Genomic DNA, 19,808 nt, shown 5'->3' with positions numbered 1-19,808 from the left:
AAATACATAAGGCACTTCTCATTACAAACCCGGTCAAACATAGATCTAGTTGGGCTACCTCGGTCGGCTAAAGGTCCGGTCGGGCTACCTTTCAAAGATAATATTTTCAGGGAATCATAACAAATTGTCAGAATAACATCTATTCGTCAGGGAATATGTTGATATCCGACGCATGCAACAGAACCTTCTTATGAGGGTGTTATACAACTTCTATCATTATTGCGGAGGTTACAAAAGATAGTTCATATACATGTAACTGAAGATTCCTCGGAGAAAAACTGTACACCTTCCAAGACCAGAAAATATTTGAAGACTTGATACTTTTTGACGCTAAATATTCTTTGTCACCTCATTATTGCGAATGTTATGAGAGGTGATATAAAAAAGGAGACTTTCTCCGTTGGCGAGGTATGCTTTATTACTTAATACATTCGGGAAACTCAGTATCAACAATTTACTACCCTTATCCTCTATTTTTTGCTTGTCCACTATACTGACTTAAGCGTCAGAGTATTTGCACTAGGAATCTCTTTCCTGGTTCTCGCTCTACGTTCTGTTAGCTCTCTTTTTGGTGTGCGCAGAGAGGGAGGGAGTAGCAAGAGCCATTTTTTTCTCCAACTCCGAGCCTTGTTGCCAATTTGAGGTCTTCTCCTAGTTAATAAGAGAGTCACCTGCTCAACGTGCCATCTCCGCAGCTACTTTCAAGCAGGATCAAATTTGGCACCATGGGGTCTCATGTTCCTAGTCGATTCAATGTATTTGCATCCATCCGACAAGTTTTGGAAATGAAAGTCTTGGACATAGTTTCTGCGGTAAAAAGAGATAAGAGGGGTTCAGTTAGAAGTAAGAGAAAAAGGAAGATAAAATTTCTTACCAAAGGAGGATTCCGGTCCCATCCGGACGGGGCTTAGTTCAAACATGTACAACATTCCTTCCCGGAGTAGTTCAAGAATATCAAACTACAAGTCGGCTAGTTTCTTCGTAACTTCGCTAAAGGTCAACTCCATGCGAAAGTCACCTAGCTTCGGTGCAGGAGGAAGGGATGACTGCCACTTAGTTGGCCAACATACGCGAGTGGGGAGTCAAATAAAAAATATTTATCCCTGTACTCAATGCCTTGATAAGGGATTTTATCAAAAAGGACAGTTTTTGAATGAGAACGGAAACAAAAAAGGTCATCGGTTAGACACATTTATGACTGACGTGATGGACAAATCATTATTCCAAAATGTTGGGGCTTGCACCAATAAGAACTTCTCTCCTTGTTTAGTGACCAGGTTATCTAAAAAGTTGATCAACATTAATTCTGATCGGTCTTGAGGGCTTCGTCCCCCTTATCTAAGCAAGGTCCTTACCATATATCCGATCGGCTACAAGACGGTCGAACCTTCACAGTTTTGTCACTTAAGTGGTTAAGTGTCTAGAATTGTGGTCCTTACCATATCTCCGATCGACCCGAAGCTGGTCTGGCCTTTGATGATTGTTGTTTAAGTACCTAAGGGTGTGCCTAGTCTTCTAAGTCACTCGATATATAAAGTAAGACTAAGACATCTCCACTTAAACATGTGAAATACTCAGGAAAATCAAGGAAAATTAGTAGGGAGAAGTAACCAAGTATGGAACCGGATTAAGCAAACGATAATTAAAGTCTGGTTATATGAAAGTTTTCTTGGCCCATGAAAGGGGCTAACATACAAGATATGCTATAAAAACTTAGGAAAGACGTCGGGCAAGAACTCCTTTAAAATTCTTTAGCAGTCTAGAAACCGAGTAGGAGGTTCGGATGTGAGATAGTCACCCTTGCGAAATTGTACAATAGCCCCCTCAGCTTCAACAAGAAATGCCTTGTTGATGGAGGAGACGATTAGCATGTTGAACTCCCGTGATTGGAAGTAGGTTGTTTTTTTCGTTTCAAAGAGTTTGTCATCCTCCGCCTGATAGGCAGATAATTCCGCTCGGGAAGTAGTCAGCTCGGATGTAGTTCCGGCCAACTCAAATTTAGAAGCATTTAATTTAGATTTTGTGGCTTCTACTTCCGCCCGTAAAGACTCTAGTTCAATTCTTTGAGCGTCCACCCTTTGTTGTTACTTGGATAACATATGGGTATTGGTTGGCAGCTTGACTTCCTTCACATCCATCTCTGAGGCATAGACATCCTTCAACTCCTCTAACTGGGCAGAGAGGTTTTGGACTTCAATAATTTTCTCGTCTAGATGAGCCACCACTTTGGTCCGCCTAGTTGTTTCAGACCTCAATTCATCTTCAGTGATCTTCAAGACGACCTCTAATGTTTCCACTCTCTGCCTCAGGGGGTGCTTGGTCCCGAGAGGGGAATGGGAATGTGAAAGAGTATGATAGAAGTCAAGAATGGGAATGGAAAGGTTTCCATACCCCCCAAAATGCTATGTAATGGCTCATTCCCATGTTTGGAGGAATGAATCCATGGGACCCACCACTAATTACCCAAACCAAGCACCAATATTTCATTCCTTTCCCATTCCCCATTTCCCATACCATCCAACCAAGCACCCCCTCAGTCTTCGCCAATGCTTGAGCTTCTTGGAGTTGTTGTTCTTACTCACTCAGTCGGTCAAGTTGAGTCGGACTTTCCTATGGGGATTGGGTGGAGCATAGATAGAGTCTGCCTTTGATAGCCCACCCCTTTGAGGCTCATTTTCCTAGGCCAATTCTGCCGCGGATCGGGATAGGTTCATCCCAGCTCCCTAAAGCTACAGAAAAAACATCCTTAGGGTTGTTAGGGTTGTTCTAAATAAAAGAAGATAAGGAAAGGAAGATAAGGAGGCTAAAACCTATCGTGGTTAAGTCAGAAGAATATTCATCTGCATCTCCACCAAAGTCTGTTTGTCTGCTCAGCTCATGGCCAACTCTCATGCCTAAATTAATTGGCCCTTCAATAAGATTCGACCGTAGGCCGGTAGTGGAGCCGATGGAGAATGTATTGCTTGGGCGGACGATAGGTCGTAGATAGCCGAAAATTGATAGCGGTGTTTCGGCAGGATAGAGGAAGCTTCGACAGGTGGAGCTTCGGCAGGTGGAGCAATTTGAAGGGAGGAGGGTGAGTATGAAGCAGGTATAGCTAGAGAACCGCTTGGACGAGATATCGCCTCCTCTCGGGCCAGACTGCCAGAAGGAACAGTGGACGGTGTCCTCTTGGAAGATTGGGGAGAGGATGCAGTAATTGCAAACTCTTGTCCTGCAGGAAGTTGAGCGATACGGACAAGGCGGCACCTCTTGCGTCTCCTCTTCAAAGAGACTTCGGGGTCAGAGGCAGTAGAGTCTTCTGGAACTAAGAGAGGGTCAGCAAGCAACTCCTCTTATGTAATTGGTGCGCGCTGGAATCATCCGCCTTGCTATTAAAGGCCTCCCCATAAAGGATGACCAGTTGATCTCCTTGTTCGGCTAAAAGCATTTATTCTAATGTATCCATTGCACCCTCCTCCATCTGAAGAGACTCGGAAGTCAAAGTTAAGAAAAGGCATCCATTGCATAAAATAAAGAGAACCTTTGTTAACACAAAAGTTAAGTTATTAATTCTTACCAAAAGAACAAGGAAGCGTCACTCGGACTGGGCTCAATTTGAACAAATAGAGCAAGCCTCTATGTAACAATCTTGGAGCTTTGAATTTTTTGCCAGTCAAATTGGAAATAAAGGTCGAATCATGCTTGTAGTTTCCAAGATCGGGAATGGGGGGAGTTCGGATCGCCATTCGATTGACCAAAAAACAGACTCTGGCATTTGAATAAAGAAAAAAAAAGAAATTTTTATCTCTTATTCGAAGAAGGCGGGTCCTTAAAAAACACTGCATTAGGGCGCGACTAGAACAGAAAACCCCCGGTTCTAATTTTTTTTTAGGTAAGAAAAATAGTGAAAGTTACAGGAATGTCATATAGGCGGAACAGAATGTACATTCCACACATTGTGCGGAATGCGTTAGGTGTAAGTTGTTGGACAGGCATTTAGAAGTAGCGTCTTATCTCAGACAAAAAGCGGGGAATCGGAAAATGTAAACTCGTAAGAAGCTGGTCTTTTAGGAAAAAAAAAGTAATATAGCTATGAGGGAGACAATGAGGGTGGTTTGGGGAGATTGGAATATGGATACGATAATTTTTAGGGATTTCTAGAGATAGATGAAGCATTTCTAAGTCACAGTTGTCAAAGTTCGAGCGAGTAAAGATATTCCAAGGAGCGAATGTCTCTTGGGCCATGGATGGAGGAAGGAAAAATAAAGGGAGATTTGGAGGAGGAACTTACTAATACAGGTCGCAAGAAGGGGAAGTTCGTTGACAGAAACCGGAAGAGAAGGTTGAAGAAGACGAAGCGTAGGTGATGTGTTTTTGTGATGCTTAAGAGTTTTTAAATGTAAGCTATAAAAGGTTTTCTAATCTCGACCATTGATTGGAATGGTCCGATCATTGCTAACCGTTGGATTAGAAAGGAGGAAGCGTCGTTGGTCTATACGAAAATGCATGCATCAGTTGTCTCTTCAAAGAATGAGGTAGTGGGACACGTAGTACTTACCCATAAATGGACATTTATGATAGACAAGACAACCGAATCATTATGTTGTAAAATGCTTTCCCACGTATCAGCAACATAACGCTTGGCGCATTGAACATTTGACATGCATTTTTCCAGAAAAAATAAAGCTGTCTGTAGCACCAACGGGCCAGCTGAAGCATGGCCATCCGGTCAGACCAATAAATCGGGTGATCGAGCGAAAATTAAACTCCGGTCTTATTAGTCGAACATGAGCATCCTTCGACTAGATTTGAAGGGAAGACTAGTGATACTGTATGTTGTAAGCAGACCAGAGTTGGCGTAGTGGTTATAGTCAAGATGAGGTGATGGTCAAAATCAAGGTGAGGTGGTAGCTAGAACATCACTCAACAGTGCTTAATTCCTCACATAGCGCTAAGACCTTCAATATAAGGGCGACCGGTCTAAGAGCCGGACGAACTTGAAGGATCTAGTACTCTACTTGTAAATAGTCGGTTGGCATAAAGGTCGAGCAGACTTGGAAAGCTATCGTATTTAATATATAGTTGGCTGGCCTTACAATATCTCAGTATATCCCCGGCCAACCTAATAGTTGGTCGGACTTATGAGAGTATAACCGATCGGTTATAACACCGGCTGGGTCTACAGGGCTCAGTTGTCTCACATATACAAGGTAAATGTGCAAAACACTCAGAATAAACCTAGTCGGTCTGAATGCGCCAGTCGAGTGCACGGAACCCAACTCCCCACTTCTCCAATATCACTCAACTTTTAGATTCAGTCTTACAGTACAACCTTCAGCATAAATCTGGTTGACCCGTGGCCTATTAGATTTATGGCGCTGAGCTCCCTGATCTTCGAGAATCAATCTCCCATCATATGATCAGTTGGTCTTAGTGTTGATCAGACCTACAAGACTTAGCTCCTCATTACTTATTAGATTTTCAGCACTCGGGTCGATGGGCATATAGCTGACCGGCCCTATAGCCAATCGGATTTATGGGATTCAACTTCCCGTTCAAAAGTACAGAGCTCCTATTACATGGGGTTGGTAGGGTTGACAAGGTTCTGTTCCCGCTTCATATATGAATGCTCAAGGTAATTCTCATTACAAACTCAGTCGGGCTACCTCGACTGACCAAAGGTTCGGCCGAGCTACTTCTCGGAGATAACATTGTCAAGGAATCATAATAAATTATCAGAATAATAGCTATTCGTGATGGAATATTTTAATATCCGACACATACCTACAACAGAACCTTCTTATGAGGGTGACTATATAACTTCTATCATTATTATGGAGGTTACAAAAGACGGTTCATATACACGTGACGAAAGATTCCTCAGAGAAAAACTGTACGCCTTCCAAGACCCAACATTTTCTGACACAATATTTTGTCACCTCATTATAGTGAAGGTTATGAGAGGTAATATAAAAAGAAGAGACTCTCTCTGTTGGCGAGGTACGCTTTACTACTCAATACATTCGGAAAATTGAGCATCAACAATTTATTGTTCTTATCGTCCATTTTTCACTCGTCCACTATACTGACCTGAGCGTCAGAGTATCTACGCCAAGAATCTCTTTCCTAATTCTTATTCTTGCTCTAACATTCTGTTAGCTCTCTTTCTAATTGCGCATAGAGGAAGGAAGTACAAGAGCCTTTTTTTACTCCGACTCCGAGCCTTGTTTTCATACAAATATTAGTTTGTTTCCTAGAATATTATTATTTTATCTATTTAGCGCTATGGAAAATTACAACCAAGGAACTTCTCTTTGCTAATCCTCTTTTCACTTTTGTTCTTCCAATGGTAACGAATACACGGTGAGAAAGTTTAGGGTTTTGGATGGCTATCGTAATAAAAAAAACTATTTAAAAAATAAAACGATAAATAGAAATTATTAAATACTTAAAAGGAAGAGAGCAAAAGAGAGAAAACATAATCAGATTTACCGTAGATCGCATTGGAAAATAGTATTCCATTTTTATTCACCGTAAACCAAATTATCAAATTTAGAAACACATATTTCCACTTTATTTTATTTATTAGAAATAGCTATTTCCTTGTCTTTATTCCATACCGTCCACTTCTGTTTATTTGGAAAGACTAATGAAAGTTTTTAGTACAAAAAATTTTGGATTACTTTTTTTACTTATTAGAGCATCCATAATGGCGTTAATACATAAAGCTTTAATGTCAACGTGGATGCAGAAATAACAGTACTATAACATGTATGGATGCTTTTAGCATTACTATAGTATTAACGCGTTCAATTCCTTGAATGCATCAATGTCTACAGATTGAAAAATAATAATAATAAAAAATAATATATAACGTGAATGCGTTAATATCAATGTGGATGCCCTTATCAAATAATGGAGGGATAGATTTACGAATCCATTGACCATGGATCACTTTTTAATTATTTTTTTCATCCGTTCAAAACGATCGGGCAAAAAGTCTTTCTCTTGAACATATCTCCACGCATCAGCCATTGGTGGCCTCATGAAACAGCATTGCACGGCCTCCTCACGAGCCACGGGTGGTCCCTGTGGCTCGCGAGTGGTCATCATGGTTGTGGCCAGGGTTGGCATTGTGTGGTCATGCCTCCCTATGCAAAGACATTATACCTTGCACAGTCACCCACCTCGCGCGACTTCTTCATTTTTTGTTCTTTCTTTCCATCTTCCTTTCCGCATTTTTTTCTTCCTTTCCGTCATCCTTTCCGAGGGATTCCTTTTATTTTTTTATTTCTTCCTGCACTACTAGAAGGATTTTCCATTCTATCGGATTCTTTTTCCTCTTCAATCCGCACCTTGTTTCACCATGACCTAAAAAAAATTAATAAAACTAGGTCCAAACTTGAGTTGGGTCTTTGTTTCAGGTCAACTTCTGTGACTCAAAATCGGCGTGTGTCTATTGATTTTTCTTAGCCTTTATAAAAGTGATAATAAATCAGAACCCAAAATGTAAAATAAATTAGGAACGGGCCAGATTTGAATCAGATTTTATATCTTCCGTTTCCATACCCATCGGATATAGAATCTCCGATGGATATATCCATATCCATTAAAAAATCGGATATCTTCTATAGATATAATGTTTCTTCTTTTTATCTAACTATTATCATTCAAAAAAAAATATATTAAAATTAACATTCTCTCTCTCTCTATATATATATAATTAGAAAAATAAATTAAACATCTATAGTCTCCTCTTAATATCAGCAAAAATAGTAAATTGATTTTAGAATTTTTTTTTTAATATATGTATATATATATATATATATTATTTAATCGAGTATTCGGATTGGGTATCGAATATTAATAGTCTCTCTATACCCTCTTCCATTCGGATCGAATATCGGATGAAATTATCATCCCTAAAATGAATTCACTTTCTCGATGAATATTCCATATCACACAACGTTTTATTATTCTTACCATAAAAACTTCCAGGTAGCAATTGAGTACTACAGTCAACAGAAGAGTTGACTATTGAGTCCTAAATTGAACGCCAAATGAAGATAAATTTGCGTGCTCAAGCTACATTGTTACTGAATTTTGTCGAATGTAGAGTCTGAGATTGCGATCCAAGTAAACTAGAAACTCATTTGCTTTGCTTAGCATGCCTGTTGCAGAAGGATTTGAGCCTTCCAAGAGCCTCTTCGAGAGAAGATGGCTCTATGGCGAAGGTCACACGCAGCCAGTTCTTCAAGCCCAGTGATACTCCTGCATAGTGTTTTTTGCCTGTTATTGTTCGTAAGTAGAAACATTCAAAGATGAGTAAGCAGACTAAAACACAGAATGTTTGATTTGTAGTTTTTGATACTTGATTGAACACTCCAACCGTTTGAACTAACCACAGGAACTATGAATTACAAATCGAATACTGTATAAACAGATTGAAGGATGCATCTCAATTCTTCATTTGGAAAACGATAAACAATAGGATCAATGCAAGTCGTTTAAAAAAACAAAAATCTAATGCAATATTAGTCATCGAGTAAACATGAGAAAACTCACCAGGCAGTACTATGACTGACTCCTCTTTGGCAAGCATGCTACAAAACTCAGTGTCATCATGGATATCCTCCAAATGGGATACATTCAACTTAACCTGCATCACAAGCAGTCTCACCTTAGGAACTGTGTTAGAAACAGCTAAATAACTGTAACAAGCAATATTTTTATTCACAGAATTTAAAATGAATTGAGAAAACTAATGAACAGGCAACAAATTACTAAATATATATAACAAAAAATAATAATAATCCAATCCCATGCGTGTATCTGTTTGGTCTAAGCCAATTCACATACATGCATATCTGCACACATCTACCATGTAGAAGAGGTGTTGAGGGTTTAATTTATAAACCCCTTTGTCCCCTTTGTCACCTTTTTACAGCTAGTATAGTATTTGTTATATAAATCTACAGATCGATCAACTGATGACTTTAACAACAATTAATCATCGATCAGTTTTGTCCATTAATCTAAGCTCAACTGCAGATGAAGCAATGGATGTTGGATCCTATGTGTCATGAAATGGAGATAGTCAAAATCCGAAAACTGGACTCACCATTACAAACATTGAGCCTTCTGGTTTGTGAGGGCATGTGATGCAATCAATTTCCTTCAATTTGTCATAACATATATCTGCTGCTTTCTTCAATATATCAACCGTTTTCTGAAAGAATTCATTCTCTGTATTCTCAAGGATAGTAGGAACCGCGCTCTGCAGGAATAAATTATATCAAAACAAAATGAGAAAAATATATCAGAAACTATTGTAGCATCAGTTATCTGCACCCGTACTTTAGCCAAATTGTTGTAAAGGACAAGATAAATTATACGACATAATGGTTGATTTGCCAATGAGAATAGAAGCTAGAAACATAACTTGTTCAAGTCTGAGACAAAGCAAATATGAACAAGGACTATATATCGAAGCTATACTTACCTGAATAAACGTTGCTGGATCTGTGGTGATGTTCAACAGAACTCTAACATTGTCAACGAACTAGAGAATGAATAATGTCAGTAGTCTTTCAAATTGCTTGCACTAAAAAACAGTATGCATAATTAAACACTGTAAATAATAAATATGTAGCCAAACCAAGAATTACCTTATTGTGTTCAAAAACACCATCCGGACCGCATTTTGCAATCCAACCAAGACGCCAACCAGGCACCACCCATCTCTTGGATATAGACCCCAAAGTAAGGACTGGAACAATCTTCCCAAAGGCAGCCATGGGAGTGAAAGGGACATTCCCAAAGGTCAAATGACCATACACTTCATCAGCTATAACCAATATGCCAAGTTTCTTTGCTGTCTCGGCTACCTGGAAAATACAGCAAAATCAACCAAAATTTCCACACAAAAAAAATCAAGTTTTGCTTATACAGATGAACTTATACACAGTGTGTCATCATCCAATTATCCTCACCTTTGCCAAGTGCTGATGGGAGAAAACATTCCCACAGGGGTTACTAGGGTTGACGAGGACTATAGCAACAGTGTTCTCGTCTGCTAGGGCTTCCACAGCTTCAAGATCAATCTCCCAGCCCTTGTCCGGCAAAAGGTCAAAATGACGAGCCTCCAAGCCACTAAATGCCGATCGAGCCAGGTAAAAGGGGTACCCAGGCCTAGGTAGCAGTATATTCGCCCCAGGGCTGGCGAGAGCGGAGATCACTATCTCGATTGCCTGCGAGCAGCCGGCGGTGACGAAGATGTCATCCGGGGACAACTTGTGTGGAAGATCCCGGGAAAGGTACTTCGCAATAGCACTACCAAATACCAATAGTCTCAAAATTTCAGTTTTAATCGAGCAATAAATCGATCAGGAATTCGAAGTCGGACATTAAATTTGCAAGAATGTTTTTACTTCTTCTAACAATACAGGTCTTTTCTGACGGGCTCACCATCTTGCGGGAACAATCCCCTGGGTGGAGGCGTAGCTATTGAAGTTGCCGGATCGGACGGCGTCCACGATGGCCTCCTCGGCGACGGAGGTGGTGCGGAAGCAGGAAAAACATGCGGGGTCGCCATGGGCTAGGGGGAGGACCGGGCGGGGTCCATCCTCCCGTACTTCGGACATCACTACGTTGAGGACGGCGCGGATGCTGGAGGCAGAAATACCAGCTAGTAGGGCGTTGGCCCCGAAGCCCCACCTCCCCGCCGCCGCATGGCCGCCGTCGTCTCCCATCGCAGCGAGAGATGGGGAAACGATGTACAAAACGGCAAATATAGCAGCATCACTTCCGACGACGGACCACGAGTGAGGACAAAGTTGAGTGCTTCATCATTTGATTTGGAATCTTGCGAGGGAAATATTAACTCGTGAAATTAACTCACGGATTTATTTGAGTGATCTTGATTATCCGTAGTGACGTCCATTACTCCTGAATTGTGGGTATACGGATTGGTCTGCACTCTATAGTCACGATTAGAATGTTGTCGCGTACAGATAATCTTGTCCGTAATACCTACTCTGTGACTGGTCAGTTTCGTATTACTTGGAAACATGCAAACCGCCGGCAGTAGATAAATTGTATGGTGTCGAGTAGAGGAGGATCTGTCCACAGTCAATAGTCTCCGGCTGGCTAGTTCAACTTAACTAGTTCAACTTAAAATTATAATTTAGATAGGAAAATAAATTAGAAAAAATTATAATTAATTTTGACAGGATTTCAATCGACGTACAAATTATAAAAAAACCAGAAAAATCAGAAATTACGGACCACGTGGGAGATGAAAATAAAAACTCTAAATTATTGTGTTCTATTTATCTAACTGTCCGTGAATTATTTTTTTATTTGCTCGGACACGGTCGTAGTCAGTGTCATAGTCCTCATCCTATCTCAGTGTAATATGCTTGGTTTCCTCCTCCATCCTCCATTCCTCTGGAGTAAACATGAGAGGGATCAGTTGTCGGCTGCTGATTGTAAAGGTTAGTGAGACGCGGACAGCATGCGCTCCGTAGACTTATCTATCAAAAGAGCAGTAATATCCTTCTATTTAAGCTCTCCCTCCCTCCGCAAATTTCTATTTTCCTTCTTCCTCCATCTCTTTTCCTCTGCTCTATTCCCTTCAGGCACGCCCTTAACGCATTGCTGCCTTACATCCATGAGGCTTTACAATGAAGGATGTGGAGCTCCTGTGCCAGCAAGACAACATTTTGATAATAAAACTCTATTCATTCAGAATGAGAATACAACAATATAGTCGGAGAGAACTTCAGCACTTGTTGTCAAAATTTTGCGTTAGAAATTCGCACTCATTCAAATGTGAGTATCGCACTCAACAATCTTTTCTTTAAAAAAACCATTCAAAATAATTAGAATTTTTCAACCAGCATATAGATATCACAGGAAAAAAAAACTGAAAGAAAAACAGAAATCCAATCCTTTGAGCATATTTGGTTGCTTTATGACGAGGACAATCAACAAGCAGAAGATGATGGCATCTACTTAATGGTACATCTTATATTAGCATGAGAAACTACATAATTTAATCATTGGATCGCTGCTCCTCTCCTGATTCCTTCTTTGTAGCTTCCTTGATCTCATCGGCTCCATCCTCCTGCCAATAAAAGAAGTCAGTGACTACGCCCCATGCGATATCATACAAACAGAGTCAATGTTCGGCGACTACTAACCGTAATATCAGATGTCCATAGTGTCAAGTTGTCTCGGAGAAGCTGCATTATCAAAGTGCTATCTTTATACGATTCCTCTCCCAAGGTATCCAGTTCAGAGATAGCCTCATCAAAAGCCTGGAAGAAATAATAAGAATAATAATAATCAAAGAGCCACTTTTAGAAGTAATCGACTCATTTTTTAAAAATTGTATTAACAATCATAAAAGCATAGATGTGGCAAAATCTAAAATCATGCTACCTATCTTCTCTTTCATTCTGAAATACAAAGCCTTTTATGTAAACCTTTTGTACCTCTTCCAAGAATACAATTTTTTTTAACTATAGGTACACTGAATAATTTCTTTTATTTTCTCAAAAAATTCATCTTTGATTTTATCATTTAATCTTACTTAGAGGCATAATTCCTTGATATGTTTCCTACTAGAACGGTATTTAGCTTCAATAAACTAACGAGCTGTTAACTAAAATACTAGCAACTGGGCCCAATGTTATAATTTCTCCATTTCCAAATTTGATGCAATTGTGATACTCAGGTCATTAAAAATTATAACTAAGTCATGACAATTTGACAAGTGGTATATAAAATTTAAATTAATCATTGATCATTAACGAGTAGTGTTAGTCCAAATATTTAAAGTATCTTACTCCTCCATTGAACTACATGCAATGCTATATTGTTACCGGTATTAGATCTCTTAAATCCTGAAGTATCCAGAAAACACCGAGCATATGAAATTCTTTTTGCCCAAAACATATGAAGCTCTAAGTCATTGATATGAACAGCAAAACTCATTTTTGCATTGCAGTTCCATAATGTTAAAATGTAAGAACCCTAGTTATCTAACTAATAAGCAGTGTTATGAAATGAAGTTTGTATCTGAATGTGCAAATCTACATGCAAATTTAGATAGAAGACAACAATTAACTTCCATAAAGAAATATATGGTTCACAGGAACCTAGACTACAAATTATCCACAAAGAATGAAATGAAACCCTCTAATGGCTGAGTGTGTCAAAGTTCCATGCCTCAATATGAACTCACAGCTTCCATCAAAAGAATTATGGATAAAAAAAATCAAATCCTATATGCTCATTAACGCCCCTAATTTCAGAAGCTAGGGAGGAAACTCCAAAATTTCAAAAATAAGCGAGCCACCCTTTTCCAATACCATAGTGCAAATTTCAAAATTTTACTCAGTGCACACTGCAGTTGCACTCTAACAATAAAACAAAATCATGTACACAAATGTGCAAAATAAGTACAAATGTAGAGCCTTGAAAAAAAAACACACTCAGTGAATTTGTAGGATTTACTTGTAAATTGCATAAAAAGAAAAAGACACAATTGCAGATATGCTAACAAAAATCATGAATTCAAAATTGCAATGAGATGGAGCAACAAATAACTAAGATATTTCAACAGAATAATATCTTTTTCCACTTCACCTGGGATAATAGCACCATATATCAATTGAACAATCAAATCTAGAAACTAGAATATAGCTTTTCAATGGCAAGTAAATTAAAAGAAACAAACATCACACTTCATCATAATTCAAACATTACAGATGAGAATATTAAAGCGCTATCAAATCAATATTGCATGAAAAAAACACACAGGAATTTGAAGATAAACCTGTTTCGCAAGGCTGCAAGCACGGTCTGGTGAGTTAAGAATCTCATAGTAGAAGACAGAGAAGTTAAGTGCCAAACCAAGCCTTATAGGATGGGTAGAAGCCAAATCAGCTAAAGCAATATCCTATTACATTTTAGCCAGCGTTAGGAACTTGAAACAGAATTTACCACAATATGTTGGAGACGAGCTTAATAGAAAAATATGATATGTACATAATGTTGCAAAAGGTTTATTACCACAGTGATACATGATACTGTGCAACGAACAAAGAATTCTTTCAATGCAGAATCTTAAAACTTAAAAGAAACATGAACAATGAACTGAGAATAATATACTCGGGGAAATAATCTGAACAGAACTATGAAATACTTTAACTGAACTTATTGCAAACGTGTAAAAACTTGAGTCATTGTTGTAGTGCAGAAAGTTCATTAACACTTCATTAGATCCCAGAGCAGAGAGCGTACCTTAGCATTATATGGTCACCGAAAGGAAAAAAGAAAATAGAATCAACAGAAGATTAATATTCACATGCCTGTGCAGATTTGTAGGCCAAAAGAGTGTTCTCAGCTGCTTCTTTCCTCTCAGCTCCAGTTTTGAACTCTGCCAGATACCTAAGCACATAAATCAGACCAGATCAAGAAAAAAAAAATACATTTTATTCATCTCCAGTAGAAAAAAAAACTAATGAGACGAGATGCTTATTAACCTGTGGTAGTCACCCTTCATCTTAAGGTAAAACACCTTGGATTCTGCACTGGATGCAGAGGGAACGAGGTGGGAATCAAGAAGCTTCAGGATCCCATCGCAGATCTTACTGAGTTCTGCCTCGACCTTGCCACGGTACTCCTTGATCAAGGAAACATGGTCCTCGTTCCCGCGGGTCTCCTCCTTCTGTTCAATTGAGGAGATAATACGCCAGGAGGCACGGCGAGCTCCGATCACATTCTTATAAGCCACTGAGAGGAGGTTGCGCTCCTCCACGGTGAGCTCCTCCCCAATCAACGTCTTCACGACCTTTTCCATGAACTCTACCATCTCCTCGTATCGCTCGGTCTGCTCAGCCAGCTTGGCCAAGTAGACATTTTCTTCACGGGAAGATTCCACCGCTGACATCTTGCTAGATCTCCACGAAGAAGTTCCTTTCTGTAAATCATCCACACAGATCATCAATTATCATCAACAAAAACTTTCACGGGAAAAAACAATGTAAGACTCAATCAATCGTAAGGGAATTAAAACATGCCAAAATGACAACATCGGATGGAGATAGTAAACCTAAGCTCTCACAACAATTGTGCCCTAAAAAAGACGAAACTATTGATAGGAAGAAGATGTACAGGAATCGCATTCAAAACTAAATTCGAAACGGAAGGAATCGAGCTAAAGTAGACCTTCGCCGATTAGGGTTCCTCGTGCTCACCCCTCTCTCTGTCTCTCTCTGTGGATGAGGCCAGCCGCTTCGATTGGGATCGCTCGTTTCTTTGGCTTATTATTTGAGGAACCAGTAAGCGATGGTAGAGCATCGGTGCCAGATTATTAATCAAATCGATATGCCTCATCTACTCATTTGTGAAACCCCAAATGATACCTTCTCCTTAGTAGTGGAATCTGGAGCGATGCCGTGTTGGGTAGTCAATGTGTGTGCCAAGATAAAGGAGTTTTAAAGGCGGAGGAGACTGCGACACGTGTAGATGGGAAGGCCCCACTCACGGGAGCCGACGGTGACCGCCTCCGCATTCATTCAGAGGAATGGTTGGGGAGATCGAACTCCCCTGTATCCCGGGAACCACGAAGCAGGATCATCTCTGTAGACTAAGAAAGAGGATTCTGACACCGCATCAGACTAGCGTCATCTATACGGCAACCGATATCTGATTGGAAAATTCTCCGTGGAGGGTGATCCGACGCGAACACGAATGGCGGAGTCTGCTTCTTCACGTCATGGCTCTAATCATTGTCAAGTGGAACGGGTTGGGTCGGATCGGATTGGTAATAAGTGCGGACCAGGTCCGTGATGCAACACATAGTAAAGAAAGTAAACGCTGACACGACTTTTTCATAAATTTTCAGCTCTGATTTTAAATTAAAGTTGGCCTATTTATAAATTGTGTACTTGCACTTGCAATTATGGCAATCTGGCAGTTTACTTACTTGGCATAGGAGATAACCTTGTTTAAAATAGAAGCAGTAAAATTAAACTCTTCTATTGATATTTTGTACAACTTGTTTTTTTATTATTGTTTTCAACCTAAAACAAAATATAGACTTGTAAAACCTTTGAACAAATTTTTTATTCTTACTTTATATAGGAAAAAAATCAAAAGAATATTCTCTTATTAGAATTATAAAAAATATATATGTATTATCAAAATAACATCTCATCTTATCCAACATAGTTTTATTTTTTATATTAGGATAACAATTACAAAATTATAACCGGCTAAAATATAAACATTTCAATCTACAACAATACTAATAATATTATATTATAGTGAATACGGTTTATAATTATTACAAAAATAATTATTTCATCTCTAATTAATATTATATTATAATATCTGGGAATCTTAACTGTTTATCATATTATTCAATATTATATTATAGTAATTATGAGAGTGTAACTACTACATAGTTACAATAATCGAGGTCAGATCTTCTGATCTAGAAAATTCTAGATTAAAAGAGACCTTTTTCATTCATTGGGTGGATGAATTGGACCCTATCTGTTAAACAAATGAGATCCAGTTCATCCAACCAATGAATGAAAAGGGATCAGGAATAGTCCAGGGATCCTGGACTAGAAGATCCCTGTCCATAGTAATCATATTTAGTCAATACAATTAATATTATATAATAGTAGTTACTAATCTTAGTTATAATATGTATAATTTATTTATGATCAACACTAGTAAATATTACACTAGTAAATATTATATTATATCAGTTACAGAATGATAGATGTTATAATTTTATATTTATAGTAATTATAAAATCAATACTCTAACAACTAAACTCCCATAACTACATAATAGTTATGATTGCATACTTACTGAAACATTATTACAAGTAAGATTATTATTCAAAATTAAAATAGGAGAAGTTATTTTGGGAATGAGATATTATTTTGATAATAAATCAAAAAGGCTTCTTTTCAATCATTTTAATTAAAAATACATCTTAGCTCTACTAATTTTAAAAATGACTCATTCGATCCTATAAACATTTTTCATTGATCAACTAGGTAAATTGAGAAAATATATATGAAGACTCATCCTTAGAACTAACACTCTCGGATTCATTACATATTATAGAAAAAATCTTATATACTACATCACAGCTAAATTTTAAATTTAAAATACCTGATCTATCATTGAAGGATCACAGCTAGATTCATTACATCATGCTCCCGAGGCAAGTATAAATTTTTTTCCTTTATAAAAGATAAATATATATATATGATTAAAAAAAAGCACTTATATACATACTAACAGCTCTCGCTGTACAAACTAAGGGAGATCAAGTATCTATTATTCTCTGCCATCAGCAATGACAAGTGGGCATTGATTGTATAATTTTGCACGCCAAATTATTTAAACTGGAATAAGAAGCATACAACGATATATTTAACGAGTTAAATTAGAAATTTCATGTACAAATTAAGTATTGTTTCAATCTGACGCCCAGCATTATTTTTTCTCAGTAAAGTGAAAATCGATGAAATATGGAGCCTATTAATAAAGAAGGCGGTGAGATGCTTCCTTATCTAGGTGACATGAAGTGGGAGGATGGCTGAGCAGAAAAGTAGAATGCAACTTCGATTTGGTAAGGTTTTATAAGATTTCAATATTTGAATAAAAACCTATTTATCTGTTTTCGATAAAAAATATATATAAAAAGTTATATGATGGGTAGAGATATTGGTACCATGTCCAACCCTATTCACTCGGTCGACAAAGATCTTTTCTGTTCGATTTGGGATAAGACTTAGGTTAAGATATTAGACTTATTTTTGAACTCTCAGTCGGCTCAATCAGCTGCCAATTGAACTCAACTTGAGTCCATTTGAGTCACGTTTCGGGCATATGCTGTTGGTGACCGTTGGAGGCCGGCAAGAAGGGAGACGTTGAATAGCCCTGCACAATATAAAAACAAAACTCTTCTCGAACTTTAAAAGAACACTTGCGTAAATTAAATAAAGAAAGAAACTAAAAAGATGAGGCTCACGGATTTGACTTGGTTACAACCGGGAAGATTTTTTAATCCAAGGAATGGATTGCAGTAAGTATCTCCTTCAGGCGGAGAAGTCTCTTACAGCAGTGAAAGCACAGAAATAACAAGCTAAACTAAAAGAAGAGTGCACAAGTGTTGTAATGCTAATTGCTTGATTGATCGAAAAACTTCTGAACTAAGATTGCATTTATAGCCTTGGTCGAGGTGCCTGGAGGGTTCCAGGTGCTTAAAAGGGGATAAATCTTTATCCCCTTCATAACGGATCACGGTCAAATCGTGATCTGGTCAAAGTTGGGTTCCGGGTGCTCGGAATCGCTCCGGGCGCTCGGACTGGTATGGGCGCCCGGACCACTAAAGTCAACATGGTTGACTTTGTCCGGCCTGGGCCCTCTGCTCTGGTGCTACTCGCCTCGGTCCGAGTCTTCCGCTCCGGCTTCGCTCGCTTGGATGATTTCGGCCAACAGAAATAAGGCTCACCCGAACTCAATTTCGGCCTTCTCGAGCAACCTTCCGCTCCGGCTTCTCATCCCTCGGAAACGTCGCGCGCTTCCTTCTCGTCCGCTGCGTACTCTTCCGTAGCACCTCGTCCCTCGAACACACTGAGCCCGTCGACTCTCTCCCGTATTTTCCTTCTCGCTAGCTGCATCTTTTGCTCGACTTCTTGTGTTCTAAGCTCCTACACACTTAGACACAAGGTTAAAACACCACAGGACCTAACATAATTTAGTTGATCACATCAAAATAAACTTGGGGTTCCAACAATCTCCCCCTTTTTTATGTGAGCAACCCAAGTTAAGATAGGATAAAGAGACATAAGGTTAAAATAATAAATTCTGCAATAAAGTGTAAAAATAAAAAATTTAAATCTACCCTCCATAGACTTAATTTTTTTCTTCTCCCCCTTTGATTACATAAAAATGAGGTAAAAAAAAATCTAAGGATAGAAAATTTTTAAAATAACTTTATCAAATTTTGAAAATTTTGATAATACTGAAAAGTTGTAAAAATTTCTAAGTAAAAACTTTCAAGCAAAAAGTTATTTTTGACTAACTATTTAAATAATAAAAAAATTATTTTTTTGAGAAAATTTTCCTAACTTTTTGCAAGCAAAAAAATATTTTTGAGAATTTCCAAAAAAAATTCAAGCCAAAAAAAAATTCTAAGTAAAAAAAATAAGTTAGACATCTTTGCAAAATATTTTTTGAGACATTTCCAAGTAAGAAAAATATTTGAAATTTTTTTTAAAGTATTAAGTAATCCCAATTTAATGTTTTATCAGTTAGTCAATTGGTTATTGGATCATCAACCACTTCTAAACAAAGCCTCATACAGAATTAAACATTTAATTTTCTCACTGAAAGTGCTAAATCTAAGTTAAGGTTCAAGTTAAACAAGACTTCGGAACCAAAATAGGTTCCAGCCAACTGGATTAATTAGATATTCCTTAAGGATATATTTCTTTGAAATATTTCTTATTTGTCCCATGTGATATCTAAAGTACCAATTTAGACTGTAAATTTTCTATAACTTGTATTAGATGAGCATGCAAGATTTTTTAAGTTATTTATTTCTTTTTACAAATTATCATTTTCTAATTTTACTTTGTCAAACTCTTCTAACAGGCAAGATTTAGCTAGAATTAATTTTAAATTTTTAATCTCTTTTTCTAATTTGCAGCAATCTTTAGTTAATACTTTAACAAACTTAAATAATTTATCGAGAGGAAGAGATCGTACCTGACTTGCCTTAT

General features: G+C 38.1%; 2 protein-coding genes across 4 annotated transcripts; both read right to left on the bottom strand.

Moving 5' to 3' along the window:
* Positions 1–7,927: 7,927 nt before the first annotated feature.
* Positions 7,928–10,780, bottom strand: LOC122032086 (nicotianamine aminotransferase 1-like). Its single transcript, XM_042591337.1, has 7 exons — positions 10,450–10,780; positions 9,975–10,314; positions 9,651–9,869; positions 9,485–9,544; positions 9,104–9,259; positions 8,548–8,641; positions 7,928–8,253 (listed from the first exon to the last, which is right to left on the bottom strand). The coding sequence occupies exons 1-7, from the start codon at positions 10,731–10,733 to the stop codon at positions 8,132–8,134; spliced, it is 1,275 nt and encodes a 424-aa protein (XP_042447271.1). The 5' UTR covers positions 10,734–10,780; the 3' UTR covers positions 7,928–8,131.
* A 1,056-nt stretch (positions 10,781–11,836) lies between these two features.
* LOC122031781 (14-3-3-like protein GF14-C) lies at positions 11,837–15,397 on the bottom strand. 3 transcript variants are annotated; one of them, XM_042590920.1, is made up of 6 exons: positions 15,249–15,397; positions 14,535–14,971; positions 14,361–14,439; positions 13,826–13,948; positions 12,186–12,302; positions 11,837–12,109 (listed from the first exon to the last, which is right to left on the bottom strand). In XM_042590920.1, exons 2-6 carry the CDS (start codon positions 14,939–14,941, stop codon positions 12,038–12,040), a joined length of 798 nt encoding a protein of 265 aa, XP_042446854.1. In that variant the 5' UTR covers positions 14,942–14,971; positions 15,249–15,397; the 3' UTR covers positions 11,837–12,037. The 3 variants fall into 3 exon arrangements, with proteins under 3 accessions (XP_042446854.1, XP_042446853.1, XP_042446856.1); XM_042590919.1 differs by having other exon boundaries at positions 15,220–15,379; XM_042590922.1 differs by lacking the exon at positions 15,249–15,397 and adding an exon at positions 15,104–15,217.
* Positions 15,398–19,808: the final 4,411 nt, after the last annotated feature.

This window comes from Zingiber officinale, chromosome 11A (assembly GCF_018446385.1).
Source record: "Zingiber officinale cultivar Zhangliang chromosome 11A, Zo_v1.1, whole genome shotgun sequence".
Classification (NCBI taxonomy): Eukaryota; Viridiplantae; Streptophyta; class Magnoliopsida; order Zingiberales; family Zingiberaceae; genus Zingiber; species Zingiber officinale.
The sequence above is the reverse complement of the archived record's forward strand: the minus strand, read 5'-3'. Positions and strand labels throughout refer to the sequence as shown.

Bases quoted from the DNA above. Each gene is read 5' to 3' on its own strand.
- LOC122032086 (XM_042591337.1), bottom strand. From the start codon at position 10,733: ATGGGAGACGACGGCGGCCATGCGGCGGCGGGGAGGTGGGGCTTCGGG. The intron at 9,545-9,650 runs GTAATTCTTGGT...TTCATTCTCTAG, and splicing joins GTGTTTTTGAACACAATAAG to TTCGTTGACAATGTTAGAGT. The intron at 8,642-9,103 runs GTGAGTCCAGTT...CTTGTGATGCAG, and splicing joins AAGGCTCAATGTTTGTAATG to GTTAAGTTGAATGTATCCCA.
- LOC122031781 (XM_042590920.1), bottom strand. From the start codon at position 14,941: ATGTCAGCGGTGGAATCTTCCCGTGAAGAAAATGTCTACTTGGCCAAG. The intron at 13,949-14,360 runs GCATGTGAATAT...AAAATGTAATAG, and splicing joins TGGCCTACAAATCTGCACAG to GATATTGCTTTAGCTGATTT. The intron at 12,303-13,825 runs GTTTATCTTCAA...TATTTCTTCCAG, and splicing joins CTTGCAGCCTTGCGAAACAG to GCTTTTGATGAGGCTATCTC.